This window comes from Antennarius striatus, chromosome 21, assembly GCF_040054535.1.
Source record: "Antennarius striatus isolate MH-2024 chromosome 21, ASM4005453v1, whole genome shotgun sequence".
NCBI lineage: Eukaryota > Metazoa > Chordata > Actinopteri > Lophiiformes > Antennariidae > Antennarius > Antennarius striatus.
In genome coordinates this window covers 14,967,889-14,989,598 of record NC_090796.1, presented here as the reverse complement: position 1 = coordinate 14,989,598, position 21,710 = coordinate 14,967,889, and the positions used below count along the sequence as shown (strand labels likewise).

The 21,710-nt window shown below is 46.3% G+C and overlaps 3 protein-coding genes across 3 annotated transcripts; all 3 read left to right on the top strand.

Annotated features, from left to right (window-relative positions):
• Positions 1-182: 182 nt before the first annotated feature.
• Positions 183-12,426, top strand: rnf157 (ring finger protein 157). Its single transcript, XM_068305857.1, has 19 exons — positions 183-761; positions 2,839-2,957; positions 4,104-4,192; positions 4,596-4,754; positions 4,884-5,001; positions 5,098-5,164; positions 5,231-5,274; positions 5,387-5,434; positions 5,568-5,639; positions 5,750-5,909; positions 6,063-6,175; positions 6,266-6,498; positions 6,575-6,677; positions 6,779-6,887; positions 7,167-7,384; positions 7,480-7,533; positions 7,606-7,654; positions 9,662-9,772; positions 10,870-12,426. The coding sequence occupies exons 1-19, from the start codon at positions 674-676 to the stop codon at positions 11,016-11,018; spliced, it is 2,103 nt and encodes a 700-aa protein (XP_068161958.1). The 5' UTR covers positions 183-673; the 3' UTR covers positions 11,019-12,426.
• A 1,237-nt stretch (positions 12,427-13,663) lies between these two features.
• LOC137588875 (5-hydroxytryptamine receptor 3A-like) lies at positions 13,664-16,828 on the top strand. The gene is made up of 9 exons (XM_068306187.1): positions 13,664-13,700; positions 14,141-14,304; positions 14,390-14,434; positions 14,516-14,625; positions 15,422-15,591; positions 15,680-15,840; positions 16,024-16,234; positions 16,305-16,442; positions 16,527-16,828. The coding sequence occupies exons 1-9, from the start codon at positions 13,664-13,666 to the stop codon at positions 16,826-16,828; spliced, it is 1,338 nt and encodes a 445-aa protein (XP_068162288.1).
• A 908-nt stretch (positions 16,829-17,736) lies between these two features.
• LOC137588874 (5-hydroxytryptamine receptor 3A-like) lies at positions 17,737-21,531 on the top strand. The gene is made up of 10 exons (XM_068306186.1): positions 17,737-17,776; positions 18,396-18,556; positions 18,727-18,771; positions 19,191-19,300; positions 19,543-19,712; positions 20,310-20,467; positions 20,557-20,767; positions 20,842-21,006; positions 21,093-21,178; positions 21,274-21,531. Exons 1-10 carry the CDS (start codon positions 17,737-17,739, stop codon positions 21,502-21,504), a joined length of 1,377 nt encoding a protein of 458 aa, XP_068162287.1. The 3' UTR covers positions 21,505-21,531.
• The last annotated feature ends 179 nt before the right edge of the window (positions 21,532-21,710 follow it).

Below are 21,710 nucleotides of genomic sequence, written 5' to 3'. Positions count from 1 at the left end.
TAAAACTCACCATTTATTTCAATAAACCTACTTGTTGCGCAAAAAAGGATTCATCTTATTTTTTTAATAATTATTATACATACTGTATATAGTTTTCCTCATTTTACGCTAAATTCCTGAGCATTTCCTGAGGGTAATGCTGTAAAACCGTACTGTCTGCACTGCAGTCAACGCCACTCGCCCATTTGGCGTAGGAAGGTCACTCTGCTGGAGAGAGGAGGACTGCGCAAAAACCAGCCCGGATTTGTGTCTGAGTGACGTCATGTGGAGCCACAGACCTCTTTGACAGTATCCAGCAACGAACAGCACCGGGATACACGATCAACACCCAGCGGGCCGGGGATGTCGACGTCCTGAGTTCGACACGGAGATTTCGGCTTGGCTCGGTTGCGCGTTTGAGGCGCACCGGGAGAGCGCATATCTGTGATTTGAACGGCTGTTTCTGACTCAAAAACGGGCTGCACTGTTTGACCACGGAGGGATAAGCGGCCAGAAAACAACTACTAATCCACCCCCCCCCCCCACGACGGTGCGTTCACGGTTGGGGATTGGATCCCGACGGGAATGGACAGGCCGGCCGGATTAAATGATATGGAATAAAGGGAGACGCGGCGCATAAAGCGAACCCGGAGTGTTATGTCCGTTTACCCGTGTGGTCTTTATGTGACTGGAAATGGGAGCTTTAACCAGCAGACAAAACATAGGCGTGGAAGAAGTGGACATTCCGTCCAATTCGGTGTATCGTTATCCACCGAAATCTGGTAAGTCTCCACACAGGCTGGGGGTTATCGATACTGATTTCTGATCATCTATAAAGTGATTTATGGTGGAGGAATACAAATTAATGACAACCATCATCATAGTGTGTGTGTGTGTGTGTGTGTGTGTGTGTGTGTGTGTGTGTGTGTGTGTGTGTGTGTGTGTGTGTGTGTGTGTGTGTGTGTGTGTGTGTGTGTGTGTGTGTGTGTGTGTGTGTGTGTGTGTGTGTGTGTGTGTGTGTGTGTGTGTGTGTGTGTGTGACAGGCCCACAGGGGTTCTCGTGGGGATACCTGTGGGGACGGGAGGGAGGACCAATGAACCCTCTCTGTCCACATCACCCCCTTATAATTAAGAGTTAATTTATCATCTCTTGAAACAGCACGTCTGGCACCATCAACAACACATATTTTTCATTTTCTGCTTGCATTTGTCTCTTATTTTGGCGCATATTTTAGCAGATTGGGGGGGGATTTGCGCCACCAGACTGCCTCAATCTGTCTACTAAATAAATAAATCACTATAGATCCCGAGAGGATGGGAATAAAGCCCATTATGACCACGAGCAGCAGAGATCATTCATTTTTTATGTTGTATTCAGCACATAACAGAAGCTGGGTCCTATTAGTGATGATGAAAATGTGCAAAAAAAGCACTGCTTTAATAAAGATTTCATTGAATTTGGAACCAGAACATTTTCATTTACACTTTCTGGAGCATGAGAATCATTTCTGTCCAGTCATTGTTGGTATTATCCATGAATGGAGCCATACACCTACTTTAAACTTTGCTTGGGCCATAAACTACCTCTCCAAGAAATTTCACCACAATCCATCCATAAATTTTTGAATAATCCCACTTGCAGAAATTAAAAACAACAAAAATGTGGCGTTGCCCCTTGGAAGAAATATAGTAAAATAGAAAATATAGGAATATGGCCCTTCTATCTTCTTGAGCGTCCAACCTGACTGTCCTTTGGACTTCACGCTAAACCGGGTTATAGTTTGAACTTTATTATTGTTCCTCAGTGGGACATTTTATGACTGCAGCGCTGCGTTCATCTTCCTGCCAAGGATGAGCTGTAATCCAAACAGCTCCTTCAAAAACACCTCATTGTGCAGAAACAATCATATTGTTTTTAAAAAAAAAAAATTTTATTGCTAGCAAAGACAAAGCAAATTAAAATCCCTCAAATAAAACTGGAGTTCATTAAACCCATATTCATTAAAGCCATATTTTGCTGTATCTACAAAGGAACAGATGAAAGCTGTTGATTTCTGACTCTTCTCGTCATCATTCATTTCAATTAGTTACAGGCTGTCTGTGGATTTATGATTTTAAATCCCCGAGTGACGCCTGGCTCTGGTTTCTGGTGGTGAAGCCGATCTGTTCGCCTCAGATCTGTCATCTGGGCTTTTTAAACTCCTGATTTGTCGTGTGGAATATTTTTCTGAATGGCTCCATCCAGCCTCCTTCCTCTTCTCCAACTTTAATAATCTTGTAAGGAGATGAAGCCGACCAGCCTGTCAATGGCTGGTCTGTCCAACATGTATTTAAGGACTCCAATCCACCATTATGGTCTTATGATATTAGCACAGCCTGTGATTTAGAGGCAGAAAGTCTGATTAGTCTCCATGTCATCCGACCAAAACAAGATTCTGACCAGCAACACAACAACCCGAACGGAATGCTCTCACCGGTCCGGTTCAACAACAACTCGGGTTAATGATTCAGCTTTAATCTATTACTGATAGCAAATAATTAATCATTGAAATAATCATTGGTTTTGTGGATTAGCGGTTGTAGATTATTTGTCTGTTGTAGTGATTCAATTTTATCTTTGGATGAATTTAAGGGAAACGTAGTTGTTTGATGTCATATAGTTAGAAACTAAAAAAAAAATCTCTTTTTGAGCTCAAAATCTCTCAAAACAAAATAAAAACTTCAGTTTCTTTTTATTCAAGCCACTAAAAGAAAAGGTTTGGTGCAGTTATGTGGAATAAAAATGAGTTTTAAGCGAACAGGGAAGTGTCATTCCTTCTCTGATTGGTGCATAAATGTTAAAGCTGAGTGTCTCTGCAGGGAGTTACTTCGCCAGTCACTTCATCATGGGGGGGGAGAAGTTTGACTCCACCCATCCAGAGGGTTACCTGTTCGGGGAGAACACAGACCTCAACTTCCTGGGGACCAGACCTGTGGCGGTGCGTATCCCACACATCACAACCGTTGTTGTTTCTTCCTCTTGTTCTTAATAACACACGAGCAGAGGAGAACTTTGACCTCAGAATGACCTTCAAGGTCATTGCAGAGGAGCTGCAATCTGGAGGTCAAGAGGTCATTAAAGACGGCGATTCCCGGCCGACGTGGAGCTGATGTGACTCTGCGATAATCTACCAAACTGCTGCTTCTGTCTAGACGGAGGCTAAAATTAGGACGGCCGTTTTTCCCTGATTATGTGGGCGTTTATAATCCTGCTGAAAGCTTTTGTTTTACGTGCGACTGAAGCTCCAACATTATTATTAATATTATGATTATGATTATTATTATTATTATATAATATTTGATGGTTTCCATTAGCAACGCTGGCATCTGGCGTGAATATTAAATGGAACCCTTTTGAATACGTGAGCGTTTTTATTTCCTCGGATTCTTCTTGAAAGTGTGATTTAGCAACTCAAACCCACCTGTGTCTGACAGGTAAAGGACGGGTTTCGTCAGTCTAAGTGTGTGTGATTTTTTTTTTTCTGAGTCCAACATGAATGCTTCTTTTCAGCATCTGTGTGTTTGCTTTGCTGTCGTTTACAGGCGTCGTCCCGCTGAGCCCAGATGTGTGTATTACCCTGAATATGATTCTGTTCACCACCACGCAAACACACAGATCGGTGTGTGTGTGTGTGTGTGTATGTATGGGGGGGGGGTATCTGACCACATCCTGCATGTTTCTCCTCCAGTGATCCTCTCTTTACGCCCCGTCAGCAGCATCACGGTTTTACAGCAGGGGCTTAAAGTTGTTTTTATTGCTAAACGGAACAGGAAGTGAATTCTTATCACATGAAAATGAAGCTTTTTTTTACCTGCTGATCCCGAACGCTTTTATTCCCTCCCCAGGAAAGTTTCTACCTTCGTCCCTGGAAACCCAATCCGAGCGGACTTTTATTTTCTCTGGGTCTCAGCAGAGATCTGATTGGTGCTGACCCACCAGAACATAACATCTTCTGTTCAGGGTTACCCAGAATCCTCTGTGGTGTGGGGAGGAATGTCAGGGCGGTTGGAGGGAACACGAACACCGCTACCCCCTTCAGTCTCATAAGATATATTTTACATCTATAAATTCCTTCTGTTTTCAGTTCCCATACGCAGCCCCTCCACCTCAGGAACCAGTAAAGACCTTACGAAGCCTTATAAACATCCGTAAGGACACGCTGCGGCTCGTACGGTATGCACCTTCATCCACCTAAACAAATATGTAACCCCTCATCATCACTGCTGTGTAATTGTGTGTCCAAAGGGGGGGAGTTATTTTTAGGCGAGCGGCCACAACAGATCATTTCAGGGACGCAGTCAAATCAGGCGTGTTCTTTTTTTGTGTTTTTTTTCCGAACGTCGGGCTGCTTCAAACACATGAAAATAACACGATCATGTAGAACAAACGTAGAACAACATGTAATTTAACTGTCAGGAAAATTCAATCACACAATATCCCTGTTTGTTAAAGAGGGAAAGAAACGTTTAAAATATAGAAATCCACTTGGTAATTAAATAAAATCTGATTCTGTGTGATTATTGCTGACCGGAGCTCCTCTCCTTCCTCTCCTCTTCCTCCTCTTCGTCACCCGTAGGTGCAGCGAGGACCTGAAGCTGCCGGGCGACGAGGCGGCGGCGGCGGCGGCGAAGAACAGATCGTGCTACAACATCGAGTTCACCTTCGACGCCGACACGCAGGTGGCTGTAACCATCTACTACCAGGCTGTGGAGGAGTTTCACAATGGAGTTCCGGTGTAAGTTGGCTTCTGGTGCATTATGGGTAATGTAGGCAACAGGATTTGAAGGTGGAAATTAAAGTAAAAAGTTTAGTTTACTCATCAGAAATGAGCTAAAAAAGGAACTCTCCCTCCCACCGTCTGCAGCTACCTCCCCCAGGACAGCTCTCTGCAGTCCGAGACGGTCCACTTCAAGAGGGGGGTGTGCCAGCAGTTCTGTCTGCCCTCCCACACCGTCAACCTCAGCGAGTGGGCCGATGAGGAGGTAAGAAGGACGTCCTTCAGCTGATCTCTGGTGATGCATCTTCATCTCTGATCTTCTTCACCTCCTCATTTCCTCCCCCCCCCCCACCACCACCAGCTGCTGTTCGATATGGACAAAGAGGTTTTCCCCATGGTGGTGCAGGCGGTGGTGGACGAGGGCGAAGGTGAGTTGCGGCAGGGCTTTAATTTTTTTGCACGAGAACGTGTTTGACCGTCCGGTGTCGTTGCAGAACACCTGGGTCATTCTCACATTCTGCTGGCCACGTTTGAAAAGGTAAGAAACACCCCCGACGTGGGATCCGCCTCCACTTCCTCCTCCCCGAACACGGATATTTAAGTTTATTTATTTTCCGTGATGGATGACGAGCCGTGTCTTCCTTTTCCAGCACATGGACGGGAGCTACTGCGTGAAGCCTCTGAAGCAGAAACAAGTGGTGAATACTTGTCTTTACCTCACGCTTTCTAGTGAAACAGATGATTTACGTCCCGTTTGATCGTCACGCCTAACAAACCCCCTCCCCCATGAGACGCACCGCCTTTATCCTCCGCTCTGTTCCTCCTCCCCAGGTGGATGGCGTCAGTTATCTGCTGCAGGAGATCTACGGCATCGAGAACAAATACAACAGTCAAGAATCAAAGGTAAAGATCAGACGTCTGCTCCTCTTTGAGCGCCTCAAACGTCTTTTGATTTTAGAAGTTCTGACTTTAAAGTGTGTGGCTTTTTTTTTTTTTTTTGGTTTCGTCTCCAGGTTGTGGATGACGAGATCAGCGACAACAGCGCCGAGTGTGTGGTGTGTTTGTCGGACGTGCGAGACACGCTCATCCTGCCGTGCAGACACCTGTGTCTGTGCAACGCCTGCGCAGACACGCTGCGTTACCAGGCCAACTGCTGCCCCATCTGCCGACTGCGTGAGTTTCTGCGTGAGCAACATGTTTTAAAAAAAAAAAACATCTTACGTTTAGTCTACAACAAACGGACCCCGTTTTTTCCCGTGTCGTGACCTCTAAACGTGATTTGATTGGTTTACCGGAGCGTTTAAATTCTGCTCACGTCTTCCTCAGCTTTCAGAGCTCTTCTTCAAATCCGAGCCATGAGGAAGAAGCTCAGCCCTCTCTCTCCTAGCAGCTTCAACCCCGTCATCACGTCGCAGACGTCGGACTCGGAGGAGCACTCGGTGAGACCCAAAACCACACAAAGTCCAAACTCCCATCATTCCCAGTCGACTCACCGCCGCTTTCCCCCACCACCCACGTCTCGCTTCCAGGCGTCGGAGCACATCCCCCCGGGCTACGAGGCCGTGTCTCTGCTGGAGGCGCTGAACGGGCCCTTGAACGCCTCCTCCGTGGCCCCTCCTCCGCTCACCTCGGGCCCCAGTCACGTCTCCGGCGCCCTGCCCCCCTACAGCAGCGAGCCTCACCCGGCGCCGGCCCGCTCCCTCTCCCCGCTAGACCACTCCAACTCCAGTCAGGGACTCAAACTGAAGAAGAGCGGCTCGAAGTGAGTTCAGAACGACGGATCCAGGCAGAAACTAAACCATTAAAAAAATGTTTTAATTTTACTTTTTCTATTTCAGGTCACTTTCCCAGAATTCCTCTGTGCTTCCTGAGGAGGAGGACGAGAAGTCCTGCAGCGAGTCGGAGGCGTGTCGCCACAAACTCGCAGCGGGGCAGCAGGAGGTGCGTTTGAATTGGCGTGAGGCGTGTCCCCCCACCACCCCGGGGGGGTGGATCTTGTGATGTCGTGAGCTCGTCTCTCACTGTTTCCGGTGTTTTTCCAGAACGGAGCCACTCCAGACAGCGAGAACCTGACCCTGTCCTCGTCCGGAGCCATCGACCAGTCGTCCTGCACCGGAACCCCGCTCTCTTCCACCATCACCTCCCCCGAAGGTACGCAGACACATCCTCTCAACCTTGGGGGGATAAATGGGAGGTGTCCGATTGAGCGGTGGTGTCGGTTCAGGACCAGTTTGTTTATGTCGGAGGTCACGCGCCTCCCATCCGCGGCGCTCCTTGATGTTTCCTCACGTGGATTCTCACCCCAGGAGCCTGAAAGCGATCGATCCACGGATGTCCTGCTTCCAAAAAAAAAAAATGTCGCCGCGTGTTGTAAAATGTCTTGAAACGGCGAGCAGGAAGCGTGACGTGTGTCTCCCGTCTGTCTGTCAGACCCAGTGAGCAGCAGCCTGGCCCAGTCAGTGATGTCCATGGCCTCGTCCCAATCCCAGCACTCCCACATCAGCACTGACACCATGTCCTCCATGTCAGGGTCCTACCTGGCCGGGGCCGAAGGCGAGCCCGGGGGGGGCGACGACAGGGGAGACGTGGAGCGTGAGGAGAACCGGGACGCCCCCATGGAGAGCAGAGGACCGTCGCAACAGGATGGGGTGAGGAGGGGATGGGAGGAAGGAGGCGCAGCTGGGTTTAAAACATCACGGATATGCCGTCTCCTCATTGGTTCGTCTTCTGTGTCTTCACTCAGGAGTTCTCCCTGGAGCCGAAGGACCAAAACTACATGGAGGAGCAGGACTCAGAGGTGACTCACCTTTTGGGGTTATTATCTAACGTCTAGAAACCTCTACAAAGGTTTTTTTTCTGTTATTTCTAGGGAAATGATGTCACGGAAGAGGACTGCTCCTCGCCATCTAATGGGAAAGGTAACTATGACGATCATCCTTCACCTTTCACCCCTGACCTCTCAGCTTCCTTTACGTTTGTTGCTCTCAGCCATGATATAGACTATTCATATTAAATATATATTATGGACCGTGTGGTTCATCTAATATATTGTCTCTGACCATAAATCCTTTTTAATCATGGCCGGGTAACAACCACATAAAAGAGATGCATGTTGGATATTGTCCTCTAGGTGGCGCTGGTCTTTTCACAATGCACGGCTGAAATTACAAAAATGCAGGTTCTGAACTGGAGAAAATGACATGTCATATGATGTGTGTGTGTGTGTGTGTGTGTAATTTTTTAAAAATTAGTCTTTTTTTGAGGGTTCAAAGGTCATCTGATTGTAGCCCATGTCTGAATACCGATCACACACAATGTGTTAAAGTCTATTTCTAGGCTGGAAGGTTAGATGGCTTCAGCTCACTGGTGGGGAGCTCTCTGACGTCAGCGCTGACTGTTTGTACTGCCATCTAGTGGCCAAAAAGAATTCTGCAAGTTTAACGGATATAGTTTTATTTATATACAGTATTTATTATCTATTATTTTCGTTCAAAAGCGACTTAAAAAAATTATAAAACAGGAGAATGAGATTTAGGTTAATATTCAGACAGAATCATCGATCAAATGTTGAATCGGGCAGTTTGAGCTCCTTGTATTTCAGTATCTCTTGTTTTCACAGTAACTGTTTCATTATTGGTGACTTTTATGGCCACTAGTCAAGAAATTAGCATTTAATATCAGCTGATTCCAACTGATCGGATCATCCTGTCAGTCACAACAGGAATTGTGCGGTTCTGAAACGGCTGCCTGCTTGCATTTGCATGATTTGCACCTCTATGTAAATACGTGTGTGTGAACACTTGCATGCTCGTGTGTGTCAACAGGACCAGGTTTCTCATCTACATTTTCTATGCATGGTGCATTTTATGAATTATTGTATCTGCTGCATCACAAAGTGGTAACTTCTTTATGTTGGTGTTTGTGTGTGAGTGTGTGTGAGACAAGGGCGATGGTGTGTTAAAGAAAGCGTGACGTGTGTCGGTGAACAGAAGGGTTTGAGGCCAAAGGTCGTATCTGCATATGTGTGCCTGTCTGTGTGCTGGGATCTTTCCTGAATGACCTTCCAGTTCTCCAGGAGCCAGGCCGACCCGCCTGACAGGCTGTGAATGTGCACACGCACCGCAAGATGTATGTTTGCACGCACACGTGTGTGCAGCTGCACCACCACATGGCTTCTGAGCGTCCTGTGTGTGTGTGTTTCTCTGTGGCGAGCTTCTGTTATGTCGCCATCTCTGCAGGCTCCTCCCCATCAGCTCACACACACTTTCTGCACGCGTGAAGCACACATTCAACATGTCTGTGGTTTGATCTGGCCATGCTGGAAAAGGCAGGATTGTGATCGGATGACGTTAAATCTCATCGAAGTCTGCAAATAGTTCAATGCACCTGGTGCCAAAGTAGATTAAATGAGACATGCATGATATATTATCTCAATAAATGTTGAAATTAAATGTCAAAATGATGATAAATGATGTTAAAATTACAGAACTATTTGAGATTTTACTTTTAAATTCAGGGTAACTATAAGAACAAATCCAACAGATGCTCATCTACATCTTTTTTTTTTTTTTACTGGAGTGATGATATTTGAGGATGACAATGATGATGAAAATAATAATAATAATAATAATAATAATAATAATAATTATTATTATTATTATTATTATAACAATAAACTAGAACTATGCTGTAAAAACTTAATTTAGATTTTTCCTCAAATTATTTTCAGTCATTGTGTTTTTTCCCATCAGTTTCTTTTTAATTTAAAATGAAAAAAAATAATTTTATTAATTCCTTTCCAGCATGGCTGACCCCCCCCCCCATCCCCCTCCACTCTGCCACCCCCACCCTCACCCCGCCTGTTCCGCTCCCCCCTCCCATGCTGTGCCTGGCTTCTCTTGTTTGACCTTTGCCCTCGCTTGCAGGTGGGCGGAGCAGGTGTCCAGAGTTGGCCAATAACAATCAGGGCGTCGCCCTCTGTGACACGCCCTCATTGGGGCTGGATAATGAGCAAGCTCCCGACAGCCGATTCGCTGGTGAGTGGCACCCTCCGGATCGTGGACCAATGGGAGACGAGTACTGGACGTGAGCTTGAGGGGGGTGGGGGAGTAGGATAGGAGCATTAGCACATTAGCCTGCTATGCTAACATGCAAATGCAAATGCAAAGGAAACAAGAATTAGGTTTAATTAATCCGTCAGGTTAGATTTTTTTTCCAGTAGGTTTGTCGCATCATTTCCCAGCATGCAGCTCTTCTCTTCATTCCCCTGTGGTGTGGTTGTGCTTCATCGCTTCTCTCTTCGCTTTGCTTTCCCTCCTCTTCCTCGTACTGCTGAAGCCCTGGTGTGTGTTTTCGTGTGGGGGGGTGTTCTGCATGCTGTGTCCCCCCCCCCTATCCTCCCCCTAAACCCCCCCCTGTGTCCAAATGCTGGATGGGTCAACTTTGATTTACCTTTAAGTTTTGGATGTTTAATTTAGTCATTTCTTACCCTTTAGCTCTGCATCCTTCCCCCCTCCCATCTTAACCCCCCCCCCGCCCCCATTCCTTCCAGTCACCCCTTTGGTCTAACTGTGGATGGTGTGACACGTTTTCTCTTTCCGTGTCGTAAAAGTGTTCTGTTATCTCTCTGTTTCTCCCCCCCCCCCTCCCACCCCCGTCATTCTTCACACCTGTCTTTTCCTGGACGTTTTTCCTCCCACCTCTCTCCTCCTCTCTCCCCCCTCTCTTCCTTCTCTCGCCTTCTTTGGGATGGACAGATGAGGAGTCGTGCCCAGTGCACATTGAGGACTAGGTATGGAGTAGACGCTTTAGATCCGACGGCCGTTTGCTTTCAGCGCTGCTTTTTTATAAAATCACTTTTAATCACCATCTATCATCAGATCCCGCTTTTCTTTTTTCAGTTCCGGTAAAATATTAAAAATAAAAAAGCATGACTCATAAGAGAACCTCCAGAATCTGATCCATAAACACTGGAAAAAAGGTGGAAATTTAATGCTGGACAGGAAGTCATAACATGGAAATTTCTGTACAAATTGAATATTTTTTCAGATATTCGTGAAATAAATAATGAAATAATTGCATCTTAAGCCCCGGTTCTTCATCACATCCATCCTCCTCTTCTGCTCTCCTTCAGGGCTGATGTACCTGGGGGGCTACAGGTCTGCTTTGGAGCCCCTCCCACACCACACCTCCACCAGCAATATCAACCTGGAGGAGCAAGGGGCGGAGCATAGGGACGGCCAGAGTCCCAAACACCCTCGCCACGGACCGCTCATTGTGTAACACGGCCACGAAGACACACACACACACACACACACACACACACACACACACACACACACACACACACACACACACACATAATCCAGCTTTCACCCTGCCACAGTGCCGCATGGCTGGATCCTCTCCTTACTGACAGGGACCCCCCCCCATCACCACTATCACCATCATCACCACCACAGCCGTTTCTTCTTCTTCTGTTGTTTCACACCTGGCAGGAAAGACCCGCCCACTCCTGCGTCATTATTTATTACCTGTGGGGTCGTGGTGGCGTCTGTAGGAAATGCTGCTGCCCCCCCCCCCCCCCTCCTACCAGCCTAACAGTCAGGGGCTTCTGTGATCGGCAATCGGATTTATTACTGACGTTAAAACTTCTTCTTCTGTTATAAACTTGAGCGGTCGGACACTCTTTCCGGTGCTGACCCCTCCACTCGGATCAGGGAGCTCCCGCATGCAGCTTCTGCTTCCTCCTCTCACCCCCCCCCCCCCATCGGACCAGGTGGCAGCGGGTAACCCCCCCTCCCCAAGGGGAAAAGGATCCGGTCCACAAGAGGAATGTAGGACGACGGGATGTGGATCTCTTCAGAAGGGAATATAAAGTGTCACCTGAACTGGAATTAACCCCCCCACTTCACCCTCTATCCGCCACCACACACAAAGACACCAAGCAATAAAAGATGCTGGAGCTCCTCTGCCCCACCCACCACCACCACCACCACCACCCCCCAGGAGGACGCCACCAGCAGAAACTGTTCGCTGCGTTCAAAACTTCTCAATGTTTGCATTTTTAATTTTCATTTGTTGTAGTTTGTGGTGAGAAAAAAAACAAAAACGTCACAAAGTGAACCTGGGACCCTCGACTGGACATGAAGGCCACCCCCTCCCCATCTCATCTTTAACCCCCCATCCCCATCCCCCTCTCTGTTTGTGAAGCTTTTTAGCCGTTTCTGTTTTGTTTGATTTGAATGTGTAGCTCACCATGTTATCGATGTTCTCCGTTTTGTCGCAAAAAGAACACCGTGTGTTTAACAGAATGTGGATGAAAATATGTGAAACATTTGTAAAGGTTTACACCGGCGCGGGCACACAGGCGCGGGCACACAGGCGCGTCCCCCCCCACCCCCACCCCCCTGCCGGTACATCTTACTGAAAAGGGACACGTGGTGGTGCATGAGGCGATGCTAGCGTTAGCATGTTAGTCTAGGTCAGCCTGCACCCCCCCCCCCTGTGCAACACCTGAGGATGGATCTGAACTCGCCCCACCCAGACATGGGGGGGGTCCGGAACCCTGCACTAGTATATAACCCAGCTGCAAACAGTCACGTGATCAGATCCATGAAGCTGCTTTCAGGCACCAGTTATGGTATAAAATCAGAGGAATGGGCCCCCAACCCCCAACCCCAACCCCCCAACCCCCAGTTTTCTAGAATTATGAGTGAAAATGTTGAAAACATCAAATGAATAATAAAGTTTTGAACTCCGAGTGGACTGCTGTTGATTTTCACACAAACACACACCCACACACCTCTATCACCAGGAGTGATAATTTAAAATTATTTTTAGTCACTATTTTTACGAAAGTAAAAAAATGAGTTGCTCTTAATTTTTATAATTTATATAACAAGGCAACACACCGGAATTCAACATTTTACCCTGACCGACACATTTTTGTGCCTCTGGCTCTTTGTTTTGTGATTATATTTCATCAGGGTTCAGAGATGTGAACCTAAAAAGGTCTACAGCGCGCCCTCATTCTTTGCGGTTAACGCGTTCCAGGAACCACACGCAATTAACGAATTCCGTGAGCGAGCGACAGACTATCTTATTATTTACGTTAATTTAAACGTCTATGACCCTCCCCATACTGATATTAAACCACCTCTTGTGTGTATTACCTTTCCCCACACTCTTATCGACTGTTTTTAAAGCCCTTCTGCGTCTCACGGAAGTCCGAGACTCACGGAACGTAGCGCACTTCCGGATGCTGTCAGCCAATAGAACTGCCTACCAAAAATCTGCAGTGAGTACAAAAGTTGAAATTTAACCTTGACCTAGTTTTCTCAAGGTCATCATCTCATTTTCATCCCCTTTGCTGCCCGAGTAGTGTGCTTTGTGTTTCATCTTTCTATCTGCAATGGTTGTGAAGATATTTGGTGGACGGATGGACAGACGGACACACAAAAACCAACAATTACGATGTAATTGTGCATATATTTAAAAATAACCCGATTTTCTTCAGGTGTTTTTCGCACCTTTCAGCTATTGCAGGTTTTAATTAATTTGTCAACTATGAAAAACTGAAGTAGTTGAATGTTTATTTGTGTGGTGGGGGCACACAGGGTGGGGTGCGTCATTAACCTTCCCGTGCCCCCTCTAATTGTAGTTTGCCTTCTCGCGTCCTGTGATTCACACAAAGCTCTTTTTGTCACCAGTGTCAATAATCAGTCGCGTTGGGCATCGTCTCTTCTTTCAGTCTTCTCCTCCCCTCCCTTTGTCTCACTTCCATTCCTTTCTCATCCATTTATGTCATCCATCCTTTCTCACATTTCTCTTGGCCGTCCACTGCAGTGGTTTCTCCTTTCAGCTGGTGGACAGACGTCATTCGCTCAGCTCACAGCAGGGAGTCGCCTCGCCGATCTGCAGACACGATGCGCGTCGCCTTTCTGCTGGTGGTCGTCTCCACAGGTGAGTTTCCTCCAGAATTATGAGTTTCAACTTCAGTGTAGCCATGGTAACGGATGGGGAATCCTGATTCTCAGAATGAGATCATTTGATTATTTGAGTGACAGATTTTTAAATATACTCTGATGCCGGCAGATTTTAAGTTCTGTTCCCTTATTAAAGGGAAAAAGGAACAAATAGTTTACACAAAACCCCCACTTGAGAGAAATCCCAACGATGGAGCATAAATTCAATTTGTAACCATGGTGACGAAAAACATAAGCAAGCAAAGTCCCCAAATAGCAAACGACATCGAATCAAATGAGTTTGTGGGATGAAGTCTTTAACATCGCTTGTCCTTCCTGGAGGGGAAGTAAAGGAAATCTTTTTATTGCAATTTAAAGCTTAAAATACATTAAATAATTTAATGCAAATAAAAAAACAAACAAACTTTTAATGCACAGTAAGTGGGACGCCTTCGGAAAAAGTGTGCACCTACTGGGACGTTGTGGATTACCTGAACCTGACCACTGACGCCGACTTCTTTAAAGTGACCCGACCCACCCTGGACTACAGGAACCCCACCGTACTGGAACTGGACCTCCTCCTCTTTGCCATCCTTGGTGTGGTAGGTGTTGCGTCGCGGCGTCAACACATGAACGCTGTCCTAAATGCAACCATTCAGTTGATCAGATCTTCTGTTTTGTCCCTAGATTGAGAAAACGCAAACGTTCATCCCCTTCGTATGGACATCAATGGTGAGAACTTTCTTGTTTAAAGCTCTGGTTCATCTCTCAAACTTACCTTCTTGTTCTTCTGGCATCATGTCCTCACTGCAGATCTGGGTGGACGAACGCATCTCCTGGGACCCCAATCAGTTCTGTGGAATCTCTAACATCACCATCCCCAAGGAAATGATATGGAAACCAGACATTTTAATCTATGAGATGTGAGCTGGCGACACACAAAGAGGCTTAATGATGCAGAGACAAGCAACTTAATGGGATGGAAAGAGAGACACGCAACACTGATAGCACTTGCTTGTCTGCATGACTAATCTGAAGCGATATTCAGTGTGTTTGTGTGAAATAAAGGCTAAAGATAGACGAGGGAACCAGAAATAGATAAAGATAGACGGGGATCAACAACACCCAATCAGAAGCACAGGAAGTAATAAGAACATAGCAAAACATCCAGTGATGTGTATGTGTGTGTGAGTGTGTGTGTGTGTGTGTGTGTATGTGTGTGTGTGTGTGTGTGTGTGTGTGTGTGTGTGTGTGTGTGTGTGTGTGTGTGTGTGTGTGTGTGTGTGTGTGTGTGTGTCCATCACTGCTGGTGAACACACAGTTTTAGCTGTTGGATATTCGTGGATGAGCCACATCCTGTGTGTGTTTAGAGGGTGTGTGACTCCACCGTGAACTCATTTCATCATCCATACATTCAACTAATGATTAATGTGTTGAAGTGTGTGTGTGTGTGTGTGTGTGTGTGTGTGTGTGTGTGTGTGTGTGTGTGTGTGTGTGTGTGTGTGTGTTTAGAAGGTATATGACTCTGCATTGTATTCATTTCATAATCCATACATTTAGTTAATGATTAATGTGATGAATTGTGTGGTTTATACGATCTGCAAACACTCCCTGAAAGGATTGTGCGCGCGCGTGTGTGTGTGTGTGTGTGTGTGTGTGTGTGTGTGTGTGTGTGTGTGTGTGTGTGTGTGTGCTTGTGTGTGCTTGTGTGTGTCTCAGGATAAAAAAAGACGACTCCCCTTCCAATCCCTACGTGTTCGTGTCCCACGATGGGCGGGTCACCTTCGATGACGACATTAAGCTGGTCAGCACCTGCAGGCTGGACGTCCACAAGTTCCCCTTCGACACGCAGAGATGCAACATCACCATCGGATCTGCGATACACAGCGGTGAGGCGGGGTGTGTGTGTGTATGTGTGTGTGTGTGTTCGACACGCGACGGTCTGAGCCTCCTTTAACTCTAGTTTCCTCTTCACAGTGGAAGAAATACGGATCCTTCCTCTCTCCAACGCCTCCCGCATCACCCAGTTTTCCCAGGAGCTGATCAGGTCGCAGGGCGAGTGGGAGTTCCTCCATCTGTCCATCGCCAACCTCAACCTCACCATCTACGGCCGGGTGTGGGAACAGCTGGTTTTCACCGTAAGCAAAACAGATGCAGAACCAGTAAAGCACAGGCCCAATCCCAGTCTGGCCTTTCAGCCCCGCCCCTTTCACCTGTGTCTTCTACGGGACGCCCTAACGGAGGGAGCGGTGCTGAATCCGGACTGAAACTGTCACGAGATCAACAATTGAACCGATTGGTAAGCTTTTCCGTATTTCTAGTTTGTCATGAAGAGGAGGCCCCACCTCCACGTCATCAACTTCCTCTTGCCCATCCTGTTCTTCCTGTGTCTGGATCTCGCCTCCTTCTTCATCTCAGACGACCGTGGAGAGAAGCTGGGCTTCAAAGTCACCGTGCTGCTCGCCATCTCCGTGCTGCTGCTCATCCTGAACGACATCCTGCCCGCCATGTCCAACCAGACGCCGCTCATAGGTAAAGAACGTTTAATTCGGACTCAACAGAACCAAGACTATCATTATTAACCACCTGTCCCCCCCCCAAGCGACCTACTGCATTTTGATCTTCGCTCTGATGCTGCTCAGTCTCCTGGTGACCATCTTGGTGACGTATCTCATGGACAGGGACTCTGAGCTGAAGGACGACAAACAGGAAGTAGTTCCGGGTGGTACCTGTAACACAGGTGAGCCTTTACAGAAGCTTCTGGTCCACGCTTCCGTGCAGCAGGTAGACTTTTAGAGATGACGACCATGCTTTCTGCTTTCAGAGGAGAAGATCCACACCATCCGTTCCTGCACCAGTAACGGGTTGGAACCTGTGGCTAAAGAGGTTCAACACAACACGACTCTCCTGAACGCCACCTTCAAGCCGGATGATTCTCACATCTTCCTGCTGATCCTGGAGGAGCTGAAGGAGCTGAGGAAAACTCGGAACGCTGACGCCGGCTGCAAGCAGGAACGAGGGTCGTCCTTCATCTGGGCCACCAGAATCAACAAAGCCTTCTTCATCTTCTACCTCGGCAGCGTGTTGGTGTTCCTACCAGCCATCTTCATCAAATGGACGCATTAGAAACGTTTCTTTGTCGTTTAGAAAAATATGTGAGAGATATCCTCTGAAGTTGTCTTTGATTCTCAATATGAGTTTTTTTTTTTAATCTGGTTGAGGTTTAGGTAAGAATAATAAACAGCTGGTTGATTTTTGCATGTCTTCCCTAATGTAAAGGAAATAAATAAAAATAATTCAAAAAAGACTTCCTGTTTGTTCACGTCCAGGAATACCTGACACTCCCTGTCACCCCCAACACCCCTTAAACCACCCGTGCTACATCTATGTTTGTGCGAAACACGACTACACACAAACATCCGATACCCAACATGACATCATCAGGCAGACCCGTCATGTTCCAGCACCTTCCATCCGTCCTCTGATATCCTGTGTGTCTTGAAGGCATCATGGAGGGTGGGGGGGTTGGATGATGGTTGGGTGTTGGAGAGGAGACAAACTCATCTGTCAGATGAACCTTAAATCTATATATGCTATATATAGATTACTATATATTATATAGTAATCCCATTTGCAGCTGCACTTTGTGCAGAGCTAACCCCCCATATGTTGTATTGAGTTCTCTTTTAATTTATATAATTATTCTAAATTAATCTCCTGTTTTACTAACTGATTTATTTTTCTGCTTGAATCAATGTGTAACCCCCCCCACTCCCATCTCCACCACGGCCTTCCTGCCCTCCTGAGAAGAAAAATCACTGAGATGTGTGGCGTCCTCTGAGGAAGTGAACATTATCTCCGGATGGATATTGAACTAATGAGATTATAAAAACAACAACAACAAAGGCATTAAAGATTGGTCACTCAATTTGCCCGGCCCCCCCTCCAGAAGGAGGCAGCGGTGTCAGAACTGAAGCAGACTGGAGAACGCAGGATCCACGTGAAGAGCGCAGCGCTCCGACTTCAGCGCCGTCATGATTCTGACCGGATTCATCTTTCTGCTCACCCTCACAGGTAAGACGGACCCGGCAGAATCAAACCAACCTCTCCATTTTGTTCAACCTTTAACAGAACCAGGAATTAATGTTTAAATTCAATGCAACAAATAAGGCGATAGAATAATGGGATAAAACCAAATTAGATGTTATTTTAATTCCTATTATGTTAAATGTAATGTTAAAACGTCCATATATGACATAACATGATGTATATGAATGGAAAGCATTTTAAAACAGGAATTTCATTCCAACAAAAAAATTTTTTTTTTTTCATATAATGATGCTTTTAAACCCAGATTTGCACCCAGATTTGCCCTAAAATGTCATTGCCTTGATTTTAACAGTATATTATTCACAGGAAACGGATCTCAGCCTCAAACCCTCTCTGACTAAAATGACTAGAAACAACCAACATTTATAAATCATTAGTGGTTAGATGAGATAAACCCATGTCATCTGCTCACACTCATCCCATAATGGCCTTTTAGTGGTCGCAGCCGGTGGAGATGGGGGCAAATAATTCTCACTATAGAGGATGATGTCAAACAGGAGGTCTGAGGTCCTGATCCAGGACAAACCTTCCTGAGAATCAGGCCATTTCTCTCATGATGGGGGCGGGGGTTCTTCTGCTGCAGATGGGGGCTTCACCGAGAGCAACTGCAATCACCAGGCTGTTTTAAATCACCTGAATCTCACGCTGCACAACGACGTGTACTTCATGACCCGGCCTGTTAGGAACTACCAACGCGCCACACGGGTCTACCTGGAGGTCCTGCTGTACGCCATCCTAGACGTGGTAAGTCGTTATAACGTGATGAAGCCTCGCCAGATGTGGACCAGAAAGGTGGAATCCCCAGAGGATTTGTGTCCGTTGAGATGAAGCTCAAAATGTAACTGTAGTTTTTGATAAATGCTGGATTTGACACACCTGGCTGGAGCAGTGGTCACATGTTTGTCTGGTTTCAGGTGGAGAAAGATCAGAAGTTCATCCCTTATGTCTGGACCGTCGTGGTGAGTTCTGTCGATGACCTTGAAGAAGCCAATAACGTAATAAAAGTGCTGAACTGATTATGCAATAAATTTTGGCTAATAATTAGAGGTTAGAGTAAATAATAAATTATTACGTTATTGGCCAGTTATTGCATTATTTGTCTATTATATTTCAAAAATGGACAATTTATTGGCTGTTATTACATTATTGTCCTTAATAGACAAATCTGTCATCTCCAGGACATTCTTTTTCAATGGACAGGTCGGTAAAATTCTGCATTTTAGGACCTGAAGAGAAGCTTTGTAAACTTTTTGTTGTTGTTTTTTGAGTAAATTGTGCTTCTTCTATCAAAAAACAACCTTAAAAGCCAACCTTTACTCAAGTCTTCTCTCACTTTGCCTTTTTTTTTTCTCTGATCTCTCCTGGTTGTTCTCTCCAGAGGTGGAAGAATGAATACATTTCCTGGGATCCAAAGCAGTTTTGTGGGATTGATAACGTTTCTCTTCCTACTAATGCACTCTGGAAACCAGATCTGACTATTGAAGAAATGTAAGTGTAAATATGTGTGTGTGTTTGTGTTTCAGTGTGTGTGTGTGTTTGTGTTTCAGTGTGTGTGTGTGTGTGTGTGCAGCACATGCACTTTTAGAAATCTGAAATTACGGGGATTTTATCGCCAGTTGTTCTGTGGGTTTAGGAAGTCAGATCAGAACCCTGATTCTGATGGGGTACCATCCACCTGCAGTTTGTGGTTCATTGTACCAGCGATGCTCTTGCTATGTCTTCACTCTCAGGACGGAGAAGGACAAAGCTCCTCAAAGTCCTTACCTCAGCATCAACTCCAGAGGGGACGTTGAGTTCCGCACCAACCAAGTCCTAGTCAGCACCTGCAGGATGCACATCTACAAATTCCCCTTCGACACGCAGCGATGCAACCTCTCCTTTAAGTCTGTCATCCACAGCGGTGAGAGCTCCTCCACTCGTGACTCGTAACTAGTGACCCGTGACTTGTGACCCGTGACGGGTGTCACTGTGGTCTCAGACCTTTGTCAGATGCAAAAGAGATCAGGCTGTGTTAACACCACGATGACAGTTGCTCGTCATTCGTTCACTGAATTCAAGTTTAGAAAACAAAAATGTTGATTTGATATTAATCACATTTGTTAATGAATGGTAATCTAGTGTTTAAATGTCGTTTACTGTTATATGACATTACAAGCTCTGAGTAAACCATCCCAACACTACGGCCATCAGTTAGTCTATGTTAGAGACCAAAGTAGTACTGAACCTTGACATACAAGCGACTTAACATGCAAGTGTTTTGAGATACGAGCCGTCGCTCGGTCATTATTTTTGTTTGACATACGGCACAAATCCGAGAGACAAGCCATATTTTGGAACACCACCGGTAGTTAATGGATAGATACATCAGCTGAGACCAGATCTTGTTCTTTCCGCTTGTTGGTGGATGGATAAAACATGTCCATGCTCCCAGATTCCCTCCACTAATCATTGCATTTGTTGTCTTACCTGAGCAACCTTTATTAACTGCCCACCTCAGCCAAGGACATTCAGCTCATGGCGAGCGACAACTCCTCAGAGGCTACAGAGGAATCTCGGGACATGATGCGAACCCAGTATGAATGGCTCTTCATCAACATGAAAGTCACCACCAGAAACGCCACGGATCCGGAGGACCAAGATACCATCATTTACACTGTATGTATGAAGGGTACCCGTCCGGAGAGCGGCTGCGTCAACAAGAGTCTTTTTCTACTGTGAGTCTTTTCCTGTGCTTCACTCCTCAGATCAACATGAAGCGACGGTCCGTCCTCTACATCGTCAACTTCCTGCTGCCCGTCTTGTTCTTCCTGTGTCTGGATCTGGCTTCTTTCATGATCTCAAACAAGGGTGGAGAGAAGCTCAGCTTCAAGGTGACCGTCCTGCTGGCCGTCACCGTCTTACAACTCATTCTGAATGAGATTCTGCCGTCTTCGTCCAACAAGATCCCGCTGATAGGTAAAGTAGCCCTCGAGTCTTTTTTGTAAGGACAGGGATAGTTGCCTAAAAGCCTCTATGACCCCTTCTCCCAGCGGTCTACTGCATTGGGGTCTTCGGTCTGATGCTGCTGAGCCTCCTGGAAACTATTTTTGTGATGTATCTGATGGAAAAAGACTGTAAAAACCAGCCCACTGGAGACCAGAGCCAAGGGGAAGACTGCATCCGACAGGGCAGAGACAACTTCAGCCACCAGGGAGGTGAGACCAGGACCAAGATGGGTTCGGAATCTCGTCAGAGTCTTTTCATGGTATATCTCTTCCTGTGTTGACGCTATTTCCTCCAGAGGACACCAGATGGACTCGCTGTGCTTGTATCTATGATGCTCCTACAGGAGAAAATCCCTCCCAGCTGCTGTCTGTGTCCAAAGAGGTGACGTTTGGGTCGATTATCACAACAGACGTGAACTGATTGTCCAGCGTAGGAACATCCGTTCACTGTTGGTTTCTTTTGACTCACCTTTGCAGGGCAGCAGCAACAGGCTGACCGAGGAGCAGCACACCATGGAGGGGCTGTCGGAGGAGCTGAAGGAGATTGAGAAGACGCTGTCTGTGGTCATCAAAGAGACGAAGGACGATTATATACCGGGTTACTGGACCCAAGTGGCCGAACGTGTCGACAGAGCTTTCCTTCTTTTATATCTGTCAATAATCATTGTGTTTTTAATTATTATGTTTATCCAGTGGAACGATGCCTAAAAAGGATCTTTGCTGTTTCCTGGGTTACCTGGAGCTGATGGTTTTCATGTTTATCATTAATCATGCCCAGTCAGTATCTGGTCGGTGTTGTTTGCTTTGACTTTGATGCTAATCTCTCAATTTAGAGTTTGTTCCGAGAAAAGACATAGAAACTTAAAGTGTAGCGTAAGAACTGCTGCTAAGCTAAGTTAAATTTGTCCAGGTGT